General features: G+C 34.0%; 2 protein-coding genes across 4 annotated transcripts in view; one reads left to right on the top strand and one right to left on the bottom strand.

Annotated features, from left to right (window-relative positions):
* Window positions 1-20,325, top strand: part of LOC139981664 (uncharacterized) — a 179,814-nt gene that overhangs the window by 54,600 nt on the left and 104,889 nt on the right. The window contains exons 2-16 of one of the 3 annotated variants that reach the window (XM_071994232.1): window positions 5,366-5,656; window positions 5,913-6,233; window positions 6,517-6,624; window positions 7,023-7,044; window positions 7,226-7,305; window positions 7,737-7,758; window positions 7,940-8,019; window positions 8,196-8,279; window positions 8,451-8,472; window positions 8,654-8,733; window positions 9,164-9,185; window positions 9,367-9,446; window positions 9,623-9,706; window positions 9,878-9,899; window positions 10,081-10,160. In XM_071994232.1, the coding sequence (XP_071850333.1) occupies window positions 5,366-5,656; window positions 5,913-6,233; window positions 6,517-6,624; window positions 7,023-7,044; window positions 7,226-7,305; window positions 7,737-7,758; window positions 7,940-8,019; window positions 8,196-8,279; window positions 8,451-8,472; window positions 8,654-8,733; window positions 9,164-9,185; window positions 9,367-9,446; window positions 9,623-9,706; window positions 9,878-9,899; window positions 10,081-10,160 (1,398 nt within the window). Of the gene's footprint in view, window positions 1-5,365; window positions 5,657-5,912; window positions 6,234-6,516; window positions 6,625-7,022; window positions 7,045-7,225; window positions 7,306-7,736; window positions 7,759-7,939; window positions 8,020-8,195; window positions 8,280-8,450; window positions 8,473-8,653; window positions 8,734-9,163; window positions 9,186-9,366; window positions 9,447-9,622; window positions 9,707-9,877; window positions 9,900-10,080; window positions 10,161-20,325 lie in introns of those variants that run through there. The other 2 variants (XM_071994233.1, XM_071994234.1) reach the window with 2 other exon arrangements.
* The window catches only part of LOC139981667 (uncharacterized), a 70,662-nt gene that overhangs the window by 38,784 nt on the left and 11,553 nt on the right, over window positions 1-20,325 (bottom strand). The gene's annotated exons all lie outside the window — the stretch shown is intronic.

Raw genomic sequence — 20,325 nt, 5'->3', positions numbered from 1 at the left:
TGGCAATTTGTCTGACCATAATAAAAGAAACTTGAAGGAAGTCGAATTGATCCTTAAAGTACGTTCACACTGTCATGGTCTCAATAGGGATAAGGCTTTTCTTTCCGGGTTCAAGCACTCTGAGCATTCTGGGGCTTGCGGTAGACTAACGTGATTTCAATCACTCTTTTTACACCTGACGAAGGACCAGAGTGTCCGAAAATTTGTGTAGCGTGTAGTTATATCTATTCTATTCTAAATATTATGTTGAATTTAAAGGCATTACATGTTGTCCTTATCTTTTCTACTCTATATATATATATATATATATATATATGAATATATATAGGAATCACGGAAAACTGTTCAATGCTGCATTTAGAGAAATGCTGGATAAGCAATAAGCTTCAATAACCTATCAGTTTCATGCTCGAACTGTTGTTACTCGGCTATTTTAATTTCTAGTTCAATTTCAAATTTATGTCTCATATGTTTGTACAAGATAAATACAATGTTAACATTATATGATATTTCAAAACTACTTATTAAACTCAACGCCAAACTTTAAAATTTACAATTAAGTAAAAGTAAAACGTTGAGCTATAACAATGGACGCTCCGTTAATTTTTATATATCATGTTACTTCAAAACAAAGTTGTTTCACATTCGAGACAGTCATCATATATTAACTTCGTTGATTACCTGAATTGGCTTGCAACTAAAATATACAAGCAGCGTCTATCAGTTTCATTCTCCAATTGTTTATACTCGGATAAATATCAACTTCAATTTCAGTTTCAATTTCAAATAAATTTCTCATATGTTTGTGCAAGATAAATACAATATAACATTATATTACATTTCAAAACTACCTGGAAAGATTTAAGACAAATTTCATTGATGTCAAACAAATGGAATGAACGCGTGTTAGTATGTTCTAATAATATTCCTCCCCTTCTGTTCGAAAATACAAGGAAAGTTAATTACTATTGCGAGGCTAGATTGATCATAATAACTAATCTCATCTTGAAGCAAGTTCTGTTACAACCTACGCTACCGGATCAAATGGAGACTAATCATTTCCTGGTTGTTAGCATTATCGTGGTGCTAACCATAGGCTGCCAATCAACAGGTAAGTTACTTTCCCACAGTGTGATGGCGTTACAGTAGGCAGTCGATACAAAACGTACCAAATCATCACCTCACTGTCTTGTATTGAATAAATTAGATTTTAATACAGATTATGACTGAAGGGATTCTATAAAGATACCGCTTTCAAGAGAGAAAGTGGTTGAACTTATAATTAATGCGCACATACTGAAGAAACGAATTGTTACATGTGCCCGGTGTATTTGAACTCAATCGATTTTCTTCCTGCAATTGGTATCCAAAGACCTCTGCACACGTTTTCAATGATGAATGCTAGAAAACGCAGCAGCTACATCATTTGTAATGTCTGTTTGAGATATATAACCATTAAGGAAAATCCTTCACAAGTGTACGCTAATACTGGTTGCTTTTTTGTTAATTATTAGTATCAAATCATGATCAAGCGCCAAACTTATAAAATGACAATTCTGTGGAAAGTAGAACGTTGAGACATATAATATATGGACGCTACATTAACTTTTATATTTGATGTTACTTCAGAACAAAGTTGTTCCACATAAGAGACAGTTAACTAATATTAACTTAGTTGATTTACCTGAATTGACTTGCAAGCAAAAGATACAAGCAACGCAAATGATTCCTCTGGTTAAATGCATTGTAGAAATGTTCCAATAAACATAAACAGTTGTATAACCAACTGAAAAGGTAGGTGGTATGCGTCTTTACATAGGCTAAGCATAGGTAACTCTGGACAATCATGAACGTACAATGTTGATAAAAATATAAAAATACAGCCATCTACTGACAAGTATATAATTTAAGTTCAATGAGGTGTAACTGAATATGACTAAGATAACACAAATTTAACTTTACATTTCATACTGTTTCCACACCAGTGAATTCCTGGAATGTTCTCCTAGAATACGATTAACTAATGCAGATGAAGAAATTTGTAGGGTGTCAGTTCTTGCACAAGTGCTTTATTCAAACCATGCATAGTTAAATGAAATCAATGGCCGTGCATTGAGTTTGGTTGTACTTTCATCTTCGATAAAAAAGAAGAGTTATTTACAGACAAATGAAAGTCTAAGAAATGTAGAGAGACTGAGAAAGCACGAAACTTGTACTCACGGTCCCCTTTACAAAAATACAACAATTAAACAATAAAGAAAGAAGAAAGGTACAAAAACAAAACAAATAGCAATAGATCATGATAAAATCTTCTTTAGTGATCTTTTAAAGATAAAATTGTTCTATCATCTACTATGGAGTCTTGAAGGATGTTTCGAATAAATATGCATGTAGAAAGTAGAGTTTCATGGAAAATGTTGGTGTCAGGTTTATCAAAATGGAGCTTAAAGGAATTTCTAGTTTCATGGCTGTGTACATTAAAGTGTCAAAATAGTAAGTCACAAATCATTGAAAAAGATCTGTTTACATATTGTAAGTGAAAACAGCAACTTGGTACTAGAAATTTAAATATGTGATATTCATGAATGGCGAATTTCTGGACTTCGCATGTGTGGAAATTCTGCTAAAATGTCTGGCATTTCATTTCTCCTACCATCATTCATCCAGTGTGACCTAAATTCTGCCATCTTAAGCATATATATCACTGTAACTGCTCAGGATTGTCTTCCAGTGTGTGTTTGTTACAGCCACTCAATTTTATCGACTGGTTTCTCAGGTCCTTAAAAAAACCAAAACAAGTAACAGTTCATTATAAACACTCACATACAATGGGATGGGTTTCGCGCGTAACGCGAGCCCAATTAAGGGATTGCAGACATATTTTTACTCTGTTTCAGAAAATATGAAAATCTAAAATTTCTACCATATGAAACAAGAATGAAAGTGGTCAATATCAGCTAATGACTGTTAGCAGATTTTAAAATCACTATTTAATGAGTGCATAGCTTGTGTCTGGAGATTATTTGATAGTGCATGCTGCACATAATATATGAGGTCATGAAATGAGAAAGACTGACAGATTCAGTATTGGTTTTCAATATTCAGAGATGAAAATATATATTGAATTGTATCTTCATATTTTATTAGTGGTAATACACTTTGCAACATATGGAGAGGCAAGTGCAATACATGTTGTGTTACATGATTTCTTACAACTCTTTCTAAAGCTGGATTGAACTGGCTGTGTATCGGCATGTCTAAAGGAGAATATCAATCAACAATTTTTTGTCACTAGCCTTCTGAAACTGTGACCTCCTTGGTCTATGACCCAAAGCAAATTGCTTGGAAGTAGAAATATTAAACAGCACATCTGAGGTGGGTTTAGAAAAATACCTATGTTCAAGCTGGATGATGCTTAACAGCTTATAGTAGTGTCACCTTTTGTAACCAGTATATGCTTTACCCAGGCTTAGCAGTGGTCTAGTTAGTATTGGCCTCATTCTCAGTCGGGTAGGCCTATATACATGACACTTGGGGTAACAATCAGCAACCAGCTTAAGTGTAACCTAGTGCCATAATAAATGTATATAGCCTAGGCCTAGCTAACACACACAATTACGTTAGACTAACTCAGCTACCATCTTCCTGGTAGAAAAATCGGAAATGTTTAGGGACATATGTTTTTGTGAACTTATTCCAAGTTAGCTGCATGGGCATGAGCCACGCAGCCCTAGTACTTTTACATCAATCAATAAGTAAGTTATTTTACCGATTCCCAGTGTAGTCACAATGGGTATATATCTTATTTGTGTAATAAACGGCAAAGATGGTCCGATTTTACTTACATTATGTAAGAGAAGAGTTTCATATACAAGGTAGTAGCTGTTGAAACTAAAAGGTTATGTAACTTAACTTAGCTGATGCTTACATAACCTGTGTTCTAGTTTTACCTGACCTGTCTTACACAGCATTTTTTACATTTCGTTTTGTGGGTGTCCTGTTATATTTAGTTTATATCTTTCAATGTATGTGCACGCATTGCCGTTAACGTGTTTGTTCTTTTTTATTGCCATTTATGCATCATAACTCTTTAAACTTTCATGTTTATATATTGTATCTTATGCTGTTTATACTGGCATAAAGTAAACTGAAACTGGAACATCTCTCGCAGTTAGGGTTCCAAATTACCGTGAAAATTGAAACTAAAATCTTGTGCAAGTTAAATTTCTATTTCGGTTAACCGACTATATTATCTATTACAGGATACAGACCTAGCATAAACGAGCTTTAATATAGGCCTACTAGCTTTACTTGGGAATACTCGAACAATATTTATCCAAGCAGGTTCTTCAAGTTGTCTAATCGTTCAATTTCTTTACTTGCTGCAAAGGTAACGAACCTACTGTACTTTTTCTTAAATTTGTGGGAAATTACGATACTTTATTCATCTCCTTGACACAACTAAAAGGCAGAGAAAGAAAATGTGATGTCGGTAAGACACCCTGAGCTGCCTTTTGCCTCATTGCAATATCTCTGCTTCATTGCTGTTGTTTTGGTTGAAAATACATTGAGCTGAACTGATTTAAGTCTCAGTACGTGTTTGTCAAATTTAAATTTCGACCTTTCCAGCTTACTGAACTAAAAGTTCAGTAAAACTTACGCCGTTTTATGCGACTTTATATCAGTATTAGGAGTTATGTGTCATTAAAAAGTGTGGACTGAATAAAATTCGCCAGATTTATTAGCAATCCAGTAGATTCTGCAAACTCCAATCAAAATTTGCAAGCCCCGCCTAACCGATCATGCGCCAATCAAATCTCTCTTTTTTTGTTTACGACCGTTAGGTCTTAGCTTACTTTTACTTTCGCGGCTAGCCTATGTTAATTCCCTGCTCTTGTATCTTTCTCTCAGTCTTACCGATGTAGCTTGCAAAATTGTGACATAGCCTTCCATCGCAATGAATAAACAGGTGTTTTCAGACGTTCCCTCCGTGGAATTGTAAAAAGTGGATGATATGAGTATAGGACTGCGTTACAACTTTGATCGGGCAGATGTGTATACTAATTTTTATACATTTGTGTAATGAACAAGCTGACATGGGCGGTCGCAGTGATTTTACGGTAAATCGTTCGCGTCATAAGGGCAATAGAAAATAAATTTCTTTCTTAGATTGCGACAGCATTTTTCTATTAAACTCACCTGGTCAGAGTGCATTTAGAATAAGAAACATTGAATCTACTTCGAAAGTTTTTTTTTCCGAAATTCATCAGCAAACACGTATTGAGACTTTAAAATACATCACTGATTGCTGATTAATATATATACTGTTGGAACAACCAATGTGGATTTCTTCATCTGCTTGCAGAAGCACGAGAGGTAAAACCCGAAAAAGTCGAGAAACACATCTGGGATAAAGCAGAACTAGGTTGCGACGCCACCGACATTAAAAGTGCATTATGGGAAAAGCATGATGATCATTCAGCTGGTGTGCTATTTACAGGCCTACGGTCGGTCAGGAGCCGTGATCTGGACAACATAGTCATCTCATCAAACAACTATTCCATCATAATATATCCTGTTAGAGTTGTTGACGAAGGCGTGTACAGTTGTTCAGAACTCGGGGATGTCTTAGCAGTTTACAACTTAACAGCGAGAGGTACCAGAACTTTACCATTGCGGTGTCCACTTCCATTGAGTCAAATGCTACATATATATATATATATATATATATATATATATATATATATATATATATATATATATATATATATATATATATAAATATATATATATATATATATATATTTATATATATATGTATATTTATATATATATATATATATATATATATATTTATATTATATAAATATTTATATATAAATTTATATATGTATATATATATATTTTTTCAGTTGTTCCACAGCTGCGAATTCAACATATAGGATTCAATGTTTCACACGCCATCTGTTTGGACACTGTGCAAGATATCCATTTAGTTTGCATAGCTTTTCAGTCCAAACCCGGAATGAATTTAAAATGGACCACTGAACATGTAACCGTTCAAGAACTTTCAGAATTTACGAACGTTTCAGAGAATGAATTCATGACCGGTACATACAACTTTGAACAATTTATTATTGTTCGTCCATCTGTCGACTTCGCTAATATCACATGCATTGGGAACGGACATGAGAATCTTGAATATGCAGTAACAGTCTCCATTACTATCGATGGTAAGTACATGTCGTTGAAAAAAAAACATCATTCAGTTTCAGCCTTTAAGTTTAAGTTAAGTCAACTTAGTTTTCACTAAAAGAAACCAAGGCATGTTTGAGAAGAGAAATTTATTTTATAATACATAGCATCTCAGTAGTGGAGTATCACCAAAGTCATAATGACATTGCAACTCTACAAACTGTACGCTCTGTTCTGTAAAATCAAACGTTAATCGAATAAAAGATGTATATATAACTAATGACGGAGAAACAAATATTGGCATTTTGATTGTACACACAGAACCACGTGGTTTGCTAGCTTTTGCAACGTTCTTGGCGGGTTTCCTCACTCTGATGACAATTATTTCTCTTGGTGTCATTTACTACTCCAGGCTTCGGCGAAATAGAAGTGAGAAATCCTAGCTCATTTGATTCAGAAATTATACAGAAAGTAAAAAGAAGGGTCGACGAGGGTTCCTCTGCTTTCATTATTTTAGAAAGTGTTTTAATGTAATATTTAAAGGAGTAACGCTTCCAATGGCTAGTTGATGTCTTTAATTTTACTTTATCTATCCATAAGCATAGAAACAGGGGACAGAAGAACCCCTCCTCCACTTTTCAATGTGGAGGCAGGAGTATGTTTCTGTTTGCTTTCTGTGTTTGTTCTTGTTGATATTAGTGTGTTACTTTCTGGCATATTACAAACAACGATCACTCCTTAACATATTCTATACATCTCGTTGTACTTATCATTGAATGCATAAGACTACAAAATACAAAGCTCTGTACTTCTGTCTACTTTCACAGCAAAAGATCATTCAAAAAATGTGTAAGTTAATTTCTTCTCATGTTTTGCTCTGTACTCGTTTTGCAGTTGAATTGTATTATGATAGATCATGACAATAAACATTAACTGCGTTTAAACTCCATATTTAGCTGCACATCGACGAAGTTAAAAATTCGTTTACATAAAACTGATTGTTATTGATTTGATTTCGTTAAATTATCAGACAAAGTGAATCATGTGTCTATGCTTTGCCTACGAAAGCTAAACCATCAGAGGAAGAAGAAAGATTTTCAACAAGAGAAGGTAAGTAACGATTCACTTATATATAATTGTCATGTACTCTCAACTTTTTTTTCTCAAAGAAAATAACGTTGATTTCAATATAAAAGTGTTTCGTTGAGTTCTTCATTATATGTTTATATGTTTTTAAACTGGATTTAGAACAAACATAAGTTTCTTTGAGTGTTTTCTTTTACAAGACGTGACTATACTTTACTTACAAGGAGAGCCTCACCAACTGATACAGAAGGACCCCTCCTCCACTGTTCAATGTGGAGGCAGGAGTATGTTCTGTTTGCTGTCTGTGTTTGTTCTTGTTGATATTAGTGTGTTACTTTCTGGCATATTACAAACAACGATCACTCCTAAACATATTCTATACATCTCGTTGTACTTATCATTGAATGCATAAGACTACAAAATACAAAGCTCTGTACCTCTGTCTACTTTCACAGCAAAAGATCATTCAAAAAATGTGTAAGTTAATTTCTTCTCATGTTTTGCTCTGTACTCGTTTTGCAATTGAATTGTATTATGATAGATCATGACAATAAATATTAACTGCGTTTAAACTCCATATTTAGCTGCACATCGACGAAGTTAAAAATTCGTTTACATAAAACTGATTGTTATTGATTTGATTTCGTTAAATTATCAGACAAAGTGAATCATTTGTCTATGCTTTGCCTACGAAAGCTAAACCATCAGAGGAAGAAGAAAGATTTTCAACAAGAGAAGGTAAGTAACGATTCACTCATTTATAATTGTCATGTACTCTCAACTTTTTTTTCTCAAAGAAAATAACGTTGATTTCAATATAAAAGTGTTTCGTTGAGTTCTTCATTATATGTTTATATGTTTTTAAACTGGATTTAGAACAAACATAAGTTTCTTTGAGTGTTTTCTTTTACAAGACGTGACTATACTTTACTTACAAGGAGAGCCTCACCAACTGATACAGAAGGACCCCTCCTCCACTGTTCAATGTGGAGGCAGGAGTATGTTCTGTTTACTTTCTGTGTTTGTTCTAGTTAATATTAGTGTGTTACTTTCTGGCATATTACAAACAACGATCACTCCTTAACATATTCTATACATCTCGTTGTACTTATCATTGAATGCATAAGACTACAAAATACAAAGCTCTGTACCTCTGTCTACTTTCACAGCAAAAGATCATTCAAAAAATGTGTAAGTTAATTTCTTCTCATGTTTTGCTCTGTACTCGTTTTGCAATTGAATTGTATTATGATAGATCATGACAATAAACATTAACTGCGTTTAAACTCCATATTTAGCTGCACATCGACGAAGTTAAAAATTCGTTTACATAAAACTGATTGTTATTGATTTGATTTCGTTAAATTATCAGACAAAGTGAATCATGTGTCTATGCTTTGCCTACGAAAGCTAAACCATCAGAGGAAGAAGAAAGATTTTCAACAAGAGAAGGTAAGTAACGATTCACTCATTTATAATTGTCATGTACTCTCAACTTTTTTTCTCAAAGAAAATAACGTTGATTTCAATATAAAAGTGTTTCGTTGAGTTCTTCATTATATATTTATATGTTTTTAAACTGGATTTAGAACAAACATAAGTTTCTTTGAGTGTTTTCTTTTACAAGACGTGACTATACTTTACTTACAAGGAGAGCCTCACCAACTGATACAGAAGGACCCCTCCTCCACTGTTCAATGTGGAGGCAGGAGTATGTTCTGTTTGCTGTCTGTGTTTGTTCTTGTTGATATTAGTGTGTTACTTTCTGGCATATTACAAACAACGATCACTCCTTAACATATTCTATGCATCTCGTTGTACTTATCATTGAATGCATAAGACTACAAAATACAAAGCTCTGTACTTCTGTCTACTTTCACAGCAAAAGATCATTCAAAAAATGTGTAAGTTAATTTCTTCTCATGTTTTGCTCTGTACTCGTTTTGCAGTTGAATTGTATTATGATAGATCATGACAATAAACATTAACTGCGTTTAAACTCCATATTTAGCTGCACATCGACGAAGTTAAAAATTCGTTTACATAAAACTGATTGTTATTGATTTGATTTCGTTAAATTATCAGACAAAGTGAATCATGTGTCTATGCTTTGCCTACGAAAGCTAAACCATCAGAGGAAGAAGAAAGATTTTCAACAAGAGAAGGTAAGTAACGATTCACTTATATATAATTGTCATGTACTCTCAACTTTTTTTTCTCAAAGAAAATAACGTTGATTTCAATATAAAAGTGTTTCGTTGAGTTCTTCATTATATGTTTATATGTTTTTAAACTGGATTTAGAACAAACATAAGTTTCTTTGAGTGTTTTCTTTTACAAGACGTGACTATACTTTACTTACAAGGAGAGCCTCACCAACTGATACAGAAGGACCCCTCCTCCACTGTTCAATGTGGAGGCAGGAGTATGTTCTGTTTGCTGTCTGTGTTTGTTCTTGTTGATATTAGTGTGTTACTTTCTGGCATATTACAAACAACGATCACTCCTTAACATATTCTATACATCTCGTTGTACTTATCATTGAATGCATAAGACTACAAAATACAAAGCTCTGTACCTCTGTCTACTTTCACAGCAAAAGATCATTCAAAAAATGTGTAAGTTAATTTCTTCTCATGTTTTGCTCTGTACTCGTTTTGCAATTGAATTGTATTATGATAGATCATGACAATAAACATTAACTGCGTTTAAACTCCATATTTAGCTGCACATCGACGAAGTTAAAAATTCGTTTACATAAAACTGATTGTTATTGATTTGATTTCGTTAAATTATCAGACAAAGTGAATCATGTGTCTATGCTTTGCCTACGAAAGCTAAACCATCAGAGGAAGAAGAAAGATTTTCAACAAGAGAAGGTAAGTAACGATTCACTCATTTATAATTGTCATGTACTCTCAACTTTTTTTCTCAAAGAAAATAACGTTGATTTCAATATAAAAGTGTTTCGTTGAGTTCTTCATTATATATTTATATGTTTTTAAACTGGATTTAGAACAAACATAAGTTTCTTTGAGTGTTTTCTTTTACAAGACGTGACTATACTTTACTTACAAGGAGAGCCTCACCAACTGATTTAAACAATTCTCAAGCATTTTAGGCAAAATAATGAAAATGGCTTTCATTTTACAGTTGCATCGTTAGATAACTGAACATAGATCTCCTTGCTGGATGAGATCAAATTTACAGAGTGTGCGACACAATACAAGTTTGATCCGCCTGGTCGACAATTTTGACAATCAATATAATTTTATAACGTTTACACTTTTAAATAGTATCACATTCCGCGGACTATTGAGTCAACATCGGCTATATTCGGTGATCTTTCTTTTAATTGTTTTCTATTACATATATAAGATCCGTTGGCTTTACTCCTCTAACGTTGGAACTTCATTTAGTCACCTTGTTAATATAACAAATTTCCTTTTTCAGATGATGGTCTGTCACTTCTATTTCACTTGTCTTAATTTTATTCTGATAATAACATTAGAAATGCTTTTACGGTGTATTGATAGCTACATTACGTATAGGGGGACTGTTGCGTGACAAGGTATATGGTAATTTATGAGATATTCTCTCTCCTGAAATGTAATTATACGAATAAGAATTGGATGTATTTCTCAATGACTTCGAATCATTCTGATATTGACTTTCAACAGATACAATAGTCAGAGACGAAGACGACGTTGGCGATATACTCATCAATAGGTACATTGTTTTGTGTAATACATATAAAAAGAATAATGGACCAAAATATGATACAATGTCTACTTATAACTCAATGTTTTCAAAGAACATTTTGAATTAATTTATGTAAATTTCTTGCTGCTCTTTGACAAGTACCGTATGTCTCTTTGACATTAAAATGAGTTCACGTTTTGCCGATAAATTACAGATTTTATGCCAGCGGTTGTCATACTGATATGAAAGGTAATAAGGCGGAACAATGATGATCGAACCAAATGTGTTAAAAACTCGCGTATTAGGATTCACTTTATTGAAAAATTCTGGAAAAGTACTTTCGTCTGATCAATTCAATCTTATTTTCAATAAAAATAAGAAGAACTATATTCAATCATCTCAACGAATGTGTATACTATTCGACAAAACCAATTTTTAACTAGCTTTTCGTTTCATCCCTTTTTACGGTTACTTCAACCATGTTGGAAACTCTGTGACTCCCTTATTTTGATAAAACACTACAATGACGAAGCTATTTTGGAAAAAATAAGCACCAAGTACCTTACGACCGGAAGATCAAAACTCCGTATGGGTGAGTTTTACAGAAAGAAAAATTATATTGAAAATATAGCTTCACTTTCCACGAGGCTGAGTCAAGTATTGACGAATGCACTGTTTCGCACATGAACTGTCGGAAAGTTTTATTTTGTTTAAACTGCAGTTTACCGCGAAACATATCTCCACTACTAAATGCGACACTATTTGGTCTACATCGCAAATATTAAACTAAAATATTCCATCAATCATCTTTCTTTCTGCCATTTTATGGATGCTCTGCTCATTGGTGAACACCCAACGCCCCGTTTATTTGATTGAACACTTAGAAGACGAAACTATGGAGAAAATCAACACCAAGCTTCTACAAGTTACGAACGCAAGATAAAAACTCCATACTTTGTAAAAGAAAGTAACCAAGAAGGTATACAGCATATCTGTTTTCAACATGTGTATCTCATAGCATATTTAATACACAGTACAGTTATTATATTATTGTTAACCAATCTATTTATGTATTTTAATACAATAACACAATGTATGATACAATAAGCTTCTTCTAAAATTAAACAGTTTATTGAAACATACATTGTACACAGCGTAAGTTACGTCCTCTTTTGACATCATGATCTAACGGTACGGAATAACTGTCCATGTCTTCAAACAAATCGAACCATTTGCAGACCTTATTTGCCTTTTTCTTTATTTAGTCACATATTTATTCATTTCGTTTATTTTGTTACTTCAGTAGATGTGTGCCTTAATCTATATTGATCTATGAAAACGATAGGAAATATACCTAAGAATGAAATGAAACGTAGTTAGAAATACAATAAAAACAATAGCAATCTTATTTATCATTATTACTGAAACAATTCGTTACTTTCATTGATTAAACGGATTCATATTAAATTAAGCTATCGTTATTAATTGAATGATATATTTATGTTATTTTCATCAAACCTTAGCCTCGATAAACCAGTTTTGTCTAAAGGAATAATGTATTTGAAGGATGCCAAGGTAAATTTAATAATGATAACAATGTGGTGCTGAATATTCTTCCTTCACAGAGGAGTATTCTGCTATTGACGATGAAATGTTTGATTTGAAAACAATCAAAGATAACCAAATTCGTTTCATAACCCGACTTTCGAAGGGACATATATCTGATAGATGGCTTGTGGCGTTTTCCGCAAAGCTAGGTACCATGAAATATGTGTTCATGTGCCAGGCTGCAAGTGAGTAATTACCTTTGTTATATTTATAATACTGAGTCTGGTAAGTTGGCTACGTAAATCGGTGATAAACCCACATTTACAGGCCTCGTGGGAATGTACCAATAGCGTTTATTTAAAATCTAATCGATTTGAAAATAAGACATGATAGTGAACAGGACATGTTAACAAACACGCAAAGAGAGTTCAGACACAAAAATATCCACAAACCATAACGTTTAACCTTATCACGGTAATTACAAATAACAGGTGAAATCATCTCTGATATAAGAGAGGAGATTTCACTAATTTCTATATATTACGCTATATGTGGATGCAGTAATCATACAAATATGTTAAGCCGTTTAAAGTTTCTTGGGCTCGTTATATCTACTGATCAATGACAAGTGCAAAGGCCAACACCTTGTAAGGAATAAACGTGGTGTCAGTGTCGGAAGATGGGCCATCCCCCAACTCCCATCATCAGTCAGGCAAATGGGTCAGTAAGAGATTTCTTTACATTCAGCAGAGAAGAATATCTAGGATAAATTAGGGAAAAATTAATGTTCCAATTTCCTGAATTATTTCGTTGGTATCCTTTGTGCATAATTGTAAGCTTTTTTCCCACTGGAACTGTACTTATGCTGGAATTATACCTTCTCTATCGTTTCTGGATATGCTAGAATCGAAAACAGATAATCAGCAACACGAATGGGATGTATTTGCGAAGGAGTACACTAAAATACCAGCGTCACCCTACATCTTGAAATGCCTTGGATCTTGTTATCTGAACGGTTAGTTTATATATTTTACTTTATCTATCACATGTTATGATTTTGTTGTAATCTATAATAACTTTGTCATTGTCTGGAATATATAATCATTGGGTTAAAGAGCAGTTTTAAAGCTGGTTTGATTAATCTGCTGTACAAAATTATGTGTTTTTATAATTTAAAAAAAGACAATTTGAAATGCATCTGAGAAAGATATTAGCTACGTTGTGATACTTTATATTTATTTTGCCATTACATCGTTTTTATTTAAATTGTCAAGTGAAGTAAGGAACAGATATAAAAAAGGATGGCGATTGCCGTGAAATTATATTGTATTGCATGCTCTTGTAACATCATGCTAGTAAATGTATGCTAAGAGCGCACTTATAATCCTGCTGATATCTTTCCACTTAATTCGTTTTTCCATAGTTTTATAGGTTTAAAACTTGTATGTTACATAGACGTATTTTTATAAAGAAGCTGTAACACAACGAGCATCCCAAAATGAGGGGAAAGAAAAACTCCCAAAATAACTGATCGAAAGTGAAATTGCATTTTGTATTTTGAATTGCTTTTTTACTATACGACAACTTTGTTACTTTACCATGTAGATCAGGTTTACATTATTCAAACATACTCTAAGATGGAGACGTTACAAGATCATGTGACGCTGTCTGCTTATGAACTACAAAAACGTCTAACAGATGATATGGTAACACTTGTGAAGGAACTGCTACAATTTTCACTTCAAACTGCTTCAGGGATGGCGTTTATATTATCACAAGGGGTAAGTTGTCATTGTTTCTAAGCTCATTTGAACTCTTTGAAAGATTTTGTTCGTTCAACAGAATTTGTTGTAGCGGATTTGTTCTTATCATTATATTTGAATTCGATGTCCGATGGTATACCTCGGTGAAAGATTCGTTACCCGATTGTGGAGGGACCGGACTGCAAGATTAACTTACTATGGAATGTATTTTTACTTATTTCTGAGTAAGACATGCATATGGAGAGGCCATAGAGGAGATCACAGCTTGACCACACACATGATCAAGTTTTGGCACAGTCCCTTTATGTGAGGAATTTCAACTACAAATGTCAATATATGATTCTGTATAACAGAACTGAATCGGTTCTTTTAGCGAAAAGCTTAAAGATTCGTGTCAAGATTCGATCGTAGAGGAATCAGACTGCAAGATTAACTTACTGCGGAATGTGTCTTTACTGATTTATAAGTAAGACATGCGTATTGAGAAGCCATGGAGAGCACACACATGGGCAAGTTTTGATACAGTCACTTTAAGAGAGGAATTCCAAACACATGTCGATATGTGATTCTGTACAACAGAACTTAATATGCTCTTTTAGCGAAAATTTTAGTTTAATACGTTCACCTGATATAATGTGAAGTGAAAATGTAGTTCGACATCGTCCAGTCATAAATTTAGTTAGTTAGGGACGTTTATAGTCATGGTTTATTTATTTAGGCCTAGTTTGGGCAGAAATTGTTCCATTAAACCTTGGCAAATTCTAATTAGGAAGGTTTCCGCAAGCAGATCCAGGTTTATTTGTGCATAGAAACATGCTCATCACTTGTGACGTCAGAACTCTGCGTCAACCTAGTTACTTACTTCTACAAAATAGCTTTCACCATTTAAAAGTATTTCTTCCATTTTCTATTTCAGTTTTCTCATCCATCTCTATCCATTGCAAATATACTGCTAACGGATGACAAAAATTGCAAGTTATTTGATTTTTGTCTGAGGAAAGATGCTTTATGTTTCTTGGAATCCATAAAGACGAAGGTATTTATCATGAAGTTCCATATTTATCTGCCGAATGAAGGAGTTTTTAGTATTTAGTGCCCCTATAAGGTCCATACGTTTCTAGATCTTATTAATGTGGACACTACATATCTTGACATAAATTTATTATTTTAGGGAAACAGAATATACGGTGTAATAACAATATTTCACCTCAAGTTCCAAGAATGAGCAATTAACTGTTTGTTGTCTGAAATGTCCCTATAACCAATTTTAACCGCAATTCTTTAATTTAGAGGTAAAGTCGCCTATAGGTTTATCTGCTTTTTAACTCTGTTGGTATATCTGAATTAAGCGTTTATGTTTCTGTCGAAAAGAAAAGTACTTTCCGAAGATTTCAAGCCGCGCTTTATGTATTCTTTTATCAAAATTATGGTGAAAAGTTTGTGCTGAAACATGTTATAACCAGAGAAGTTACAATGTAGGCCTATAAACGGGCAAATATAAAGAAAGTTCGGCCCGACATTGCAATGAGACTTGTTGAGAATCATAGCAAGATTAGGATGCGTATAGATTAACCTGTTTTTATTTGTTTTGTTTTTTCTATTAAAGTCTGTATATACATCCGTTTATGAACGAAGTGAATTTCAGGGTCTAGTGGAATACACGACCGCTACTGACGTTTGGCTAACAGCATATGCAATCTGGCAAATATTTTCACAAGGTAACGAAGCAGACACTTTCTTTGAAGATATTTACTTGTTAAGGATGACTGTGATAATTTGGTACTAATGCCAAATGCAATATTTCTCATCCGAACAGTTAATACATATATGAATGGTTTATTTCCGACAAGAATTTAGATATTCATTCATTAAATAAATGATGCTGTCCGGGGTAGGGATATTTCCCTTAAATAAATAAATGAAGTTGAGTGAAAGTATTATATAGTAAACACTTTCACTGAACTTAATGTATTTGTACTACAGTTAGTAGTATTTAGATATGTATTTACTGGCTATAGCCACATTACATGGTTAATACTATGTCTCCCTACACAGGCGCTCTACCTATAGCTTCTGGAAGTGATCATGATGACGTCAGTGATGTCTTCCCAAAGCCAGAGTTGTGTCCACAAATTCTGTAAGTACAGTTTAGTATTAACGCTACAATGATGTAAACTTTGCAAATTGCAGTTACTGGTGCTCCGAAAGCTGAATGTAACTTTATATATCTGCCAATATATTGAGAATCAAACTAGTTGTACTTATGGCCGAATTCAAATGAATGGGTCATATTTATAAAAGAAGCGTAAACAATGTTTATTTTTATCTAAGAAAAAGGGTTTGTCAGGCTGTATATTTATTTTGAAATCTCAAAATCATTTATTTTTCAGCTACATCGAGATGGCACGCTGTTGGTCGGAACCCAGATCAAATCGTCCTGACATAAAAGAGCTTTCCTCAAAATTGACGAAGCACGCTATAGGTCCTCATAAAACTGATGATAGACTCAAACAATGAGTTGAATGTATTTGTATCAGTCTTCAGTTACATAGCTTCAGGTCATGTATGTACAAAGTCAACCGCACATGATGCTTCTCATTATATACACACAGATACAGATATTTGCCCTTTTGGAATTGGTGAACATTAAGGTAGCATACGCCCATTAATAGCCCCATTGACTGAAACAATAAATCACAAAAGTAATGTGGTCTCTAAGTCTAGATAGAAGTTTTCACTAGCTAAACGCTACCTAACACTGGATAACTGATAAGTTGGCATTTCAAAGCATTATCAAAATCTGTATCAAGAACATGTAGTTGTTTTGCTATCAGAGCCTGAAATTTTCGGGACTTGTAAACAAACCTCTCCACTTAGTAGTTTTCGTACGATTTTCGTACGCTACTCCTGGAAGGTCTAAACGGATCTAAAAGTGCCTCAATGGACCTAACTTTTGCACCACATGTACTTCCATTCATGCTCGTCAACATTCAAGCTACAAGACACCAGATCCTGATTGATAACGTATCAAAAAAGATGTTTTCCTACTGCATTTTGGCAATTTTCCTGAAAGAGAACATCCGGGAGGATTGATATAGACTATAATAGGAGTATACCACCTTAGACAGACATTGGTAACTTGCTTGCACAGATTTGTAACAGCATCATCATTGTTGTTGTTTTTTCCTTTCAGTCCTTAAGATTTTTTTGTTCTCGAATTAGTTGAAAATATGACATATATAAATATATGTGTATCATATCATGCGTGGCTATGTGAGACAGTTCATATCGTTAGAAAGAAACAAACAATACGAACACTTCTTGACCCATACGTTCAAAGTGTGCTGATTTCTAATCTAATTGTCCAGCATTTCGATTTATACAGATATGGAAGGGTCAGTAATAATATTTAACGTATGTTGGGCAGACGAGAAACACTGTGAACTAAGTTTGAACAGCATTACGCCATGCCTTACCTGCACACCTGATTGGTGAAAAATGGTATGCCAATTGTGTCGCGGAACCGGTTGACATCTTCGCGGATCGGGTTTATTGAGAATCCCTGATCTCCAGTGACATTTGGAACTTGTTGTATACTATGCATACCTATAACCGTAAACTATTTCCCTGAAACGGAAAATCTTCAGACATCTTTATACCAGTACTAGCAAGCTAATACTTTATGGATGTGCGGGTTCCGAAGTTCGAAAGTACCACAAGAGAGATAGAGAAAACAAGATGTTTATACGAATTTTAGGTTCCGTAATATTTATTCAGTGATTGTCCAGCAACATATATGTATACGTCCGATGTTTGGTGAACATGGCGAACATGTTAGGATGCATCGCTGTTTAAGGTTTCTTCAGAGGAAGCTATGTTTAATGATGTTTTATGACGAAATTTAACAACAATGAACTTGGAAGAAGCTGGCGAACTATGTAATTAATTTAATTAAAGCTTAGATATATCCTTTTTTCTTTTGATTTTCCAATGCAAATGCAAATGCAATTTTTTCAATGCTTTCAATGCAAATATTTAAATATTTCATGCGTGTGTTTTTCTAGCTCAAGAAGCGGAATAATATTTTCATTTGTACCGCTTAGTTTAATGTGTAATGTTATTATTTAAAATGCTTCTATAGGTAGGTTGAATATAAATGCTTTCATACAATAAATTTTAATGTACAATTAGACAGAAAAGAGTAACTAAGTCTTATGGGTAATGAATGCCATGGCTTGACAGTTTAATGGAAGTATGATTAGAAAAAAAATATTAAGATAATTCTACGTTAGGTCAAGTTACGGGCTTGACTAACAGCATGTCGGTATCTAGTGGTTCAGATGGAAGTATCGCGGAGGAAACTGAAACTACAAGGGCTCGTCAAGCAACAGCCAAGGTTGTCGGTGTATCAGGAACTTTGAAGAAGGTAGGAGGCGTAAGTATATGTTCTAATAATAATAATATATTCATGCTAAAGAGTTAATAACATGCAAAGTTAGTGTAAACATGGAGCTCTATTATGTAAGCAAGTTATACTTTACTGTCCTATTGACCAATTAAGTGGATGAATAGTCGCTCCACAATCTATTGTTAGGGGTAAAATGTTTGTATGTGTGTATGTGCAGTACCACAATTATCCCCACCCCTTAAATGAAAGATGGTGCCCGTTGTACGATAACTGGCGCGTTCCCAATATTGCTTACTTTATTTCTACTTATAGTCACTGTGTTTGGCCGTGTTTGGAAGTCATGTTGTAACCACTTTTTTAAACGCAATTTTAATCTACGAAGCCTTAACGACCTTTATTTTTTTAATTAGATTTTATAACCTACGAGTATCACAAGCCATAGACTGAACAGGTGTGATGAGTTTTTACATTTACGACCTGTACCATTTAATCATTAGAATAAAATATTAGAAATAAAACAATAGCTACTGTATTTGGATTGCCCGAGACTTCGATGAATTCCATTATGAACAACCCTTTCCTTTTGATGTGTCAGCGTATTTTGACCACTGAACCTTCATCCTAAAATCATAAGATTGTTCCTCTCAAAATAGGGATGTGATGTCTGGTTATATCGGACTACGCATAACAGGTTGATTTGTGGTTCGCTCTTGTTGTTCCTGTTGCCAGTGATGATTAATTGAGTTTAAGAAACTAACACTAACTTAATTTCTGAACGTGTATTATATGCCAACTGGTAGGTCGTAATGTTTTAATATATAGTCTAGAGGTACACTGTCGCAAATTGGTATCGTCTCCTCTATGGTAATGTTAAGACGCCAAATAAGTGTAAGTTACAAGTCATTTATTGTCAGGTCATTCAACAAATGTGTTTAGACAATAAATGTGCATGTGCAATGTTGCCACATAATGGTCCTCTCTGATCAGATATGATATGTTTCCTCCAATTAATCATGCACATTAAGAAGACCTCTGTTGAACATGGCAAACTATGTCAGCAGTAGTAGACTATAAAATTTTCAGGTTGACAACGTTCTTCTATCGTTGATTTAGCATATTATCATTCTAATTTTGCGAATAGGTAATGGTTAATAATCTCATTTGCTGGTCACTGTTCCTTTAAACAATGCTTTAGTTTCATTCCAATGGCCATAATTACAATTAAATTGTTCAGTTCATTGTCCAGGTAAAGCTCTCTCTTGCAATAAAGGGAAGTATTTCAGCACTCGCGACAACGATAACGATGGCTGTACTGCCTTCAACTGCGCTGACAGGCACAGGAGTGGAGGGTGTTTTATAAGTTGGCCTCACATCTGCTCATGTTTCTAATCGGGTAGTTGCTATTTTTCTTGCACAGGTGAAAAGTTGCATTGAAACAAGTGGAGAAAACATTTTCTCATGTGAGTATGTTTACTGTAATATGAATTTGTGGAGATGAAAGTTAGACGAACCACATGAGGAAGTACATTCTTTATCGCATACGGCCTGTAAAGGAGAAGCAATGTTGACTATATCCTCAAAGTTCGTCTTTTATAATACATGTAGGAGACGCTAAGGATAATC

This window comes from Apostichopus japonicus, chromosome 15 (assembly GCF_037975245.1).
Source record: "Apostichopus japonicus isolate 1M-3 chromosome 15, ASM3797524v1, whole genome shotgun sequence".
Lineage (NCBI taxonomy): Eukaryota > Metazoa > Echinodermata > Holothuroidea > Aspidochirotida > Stichopodidae > Apostichopus > Apostichopus japonicus.
This window is presented reverse-complemented; position numbering and strand designations above follow the sequence as displayed.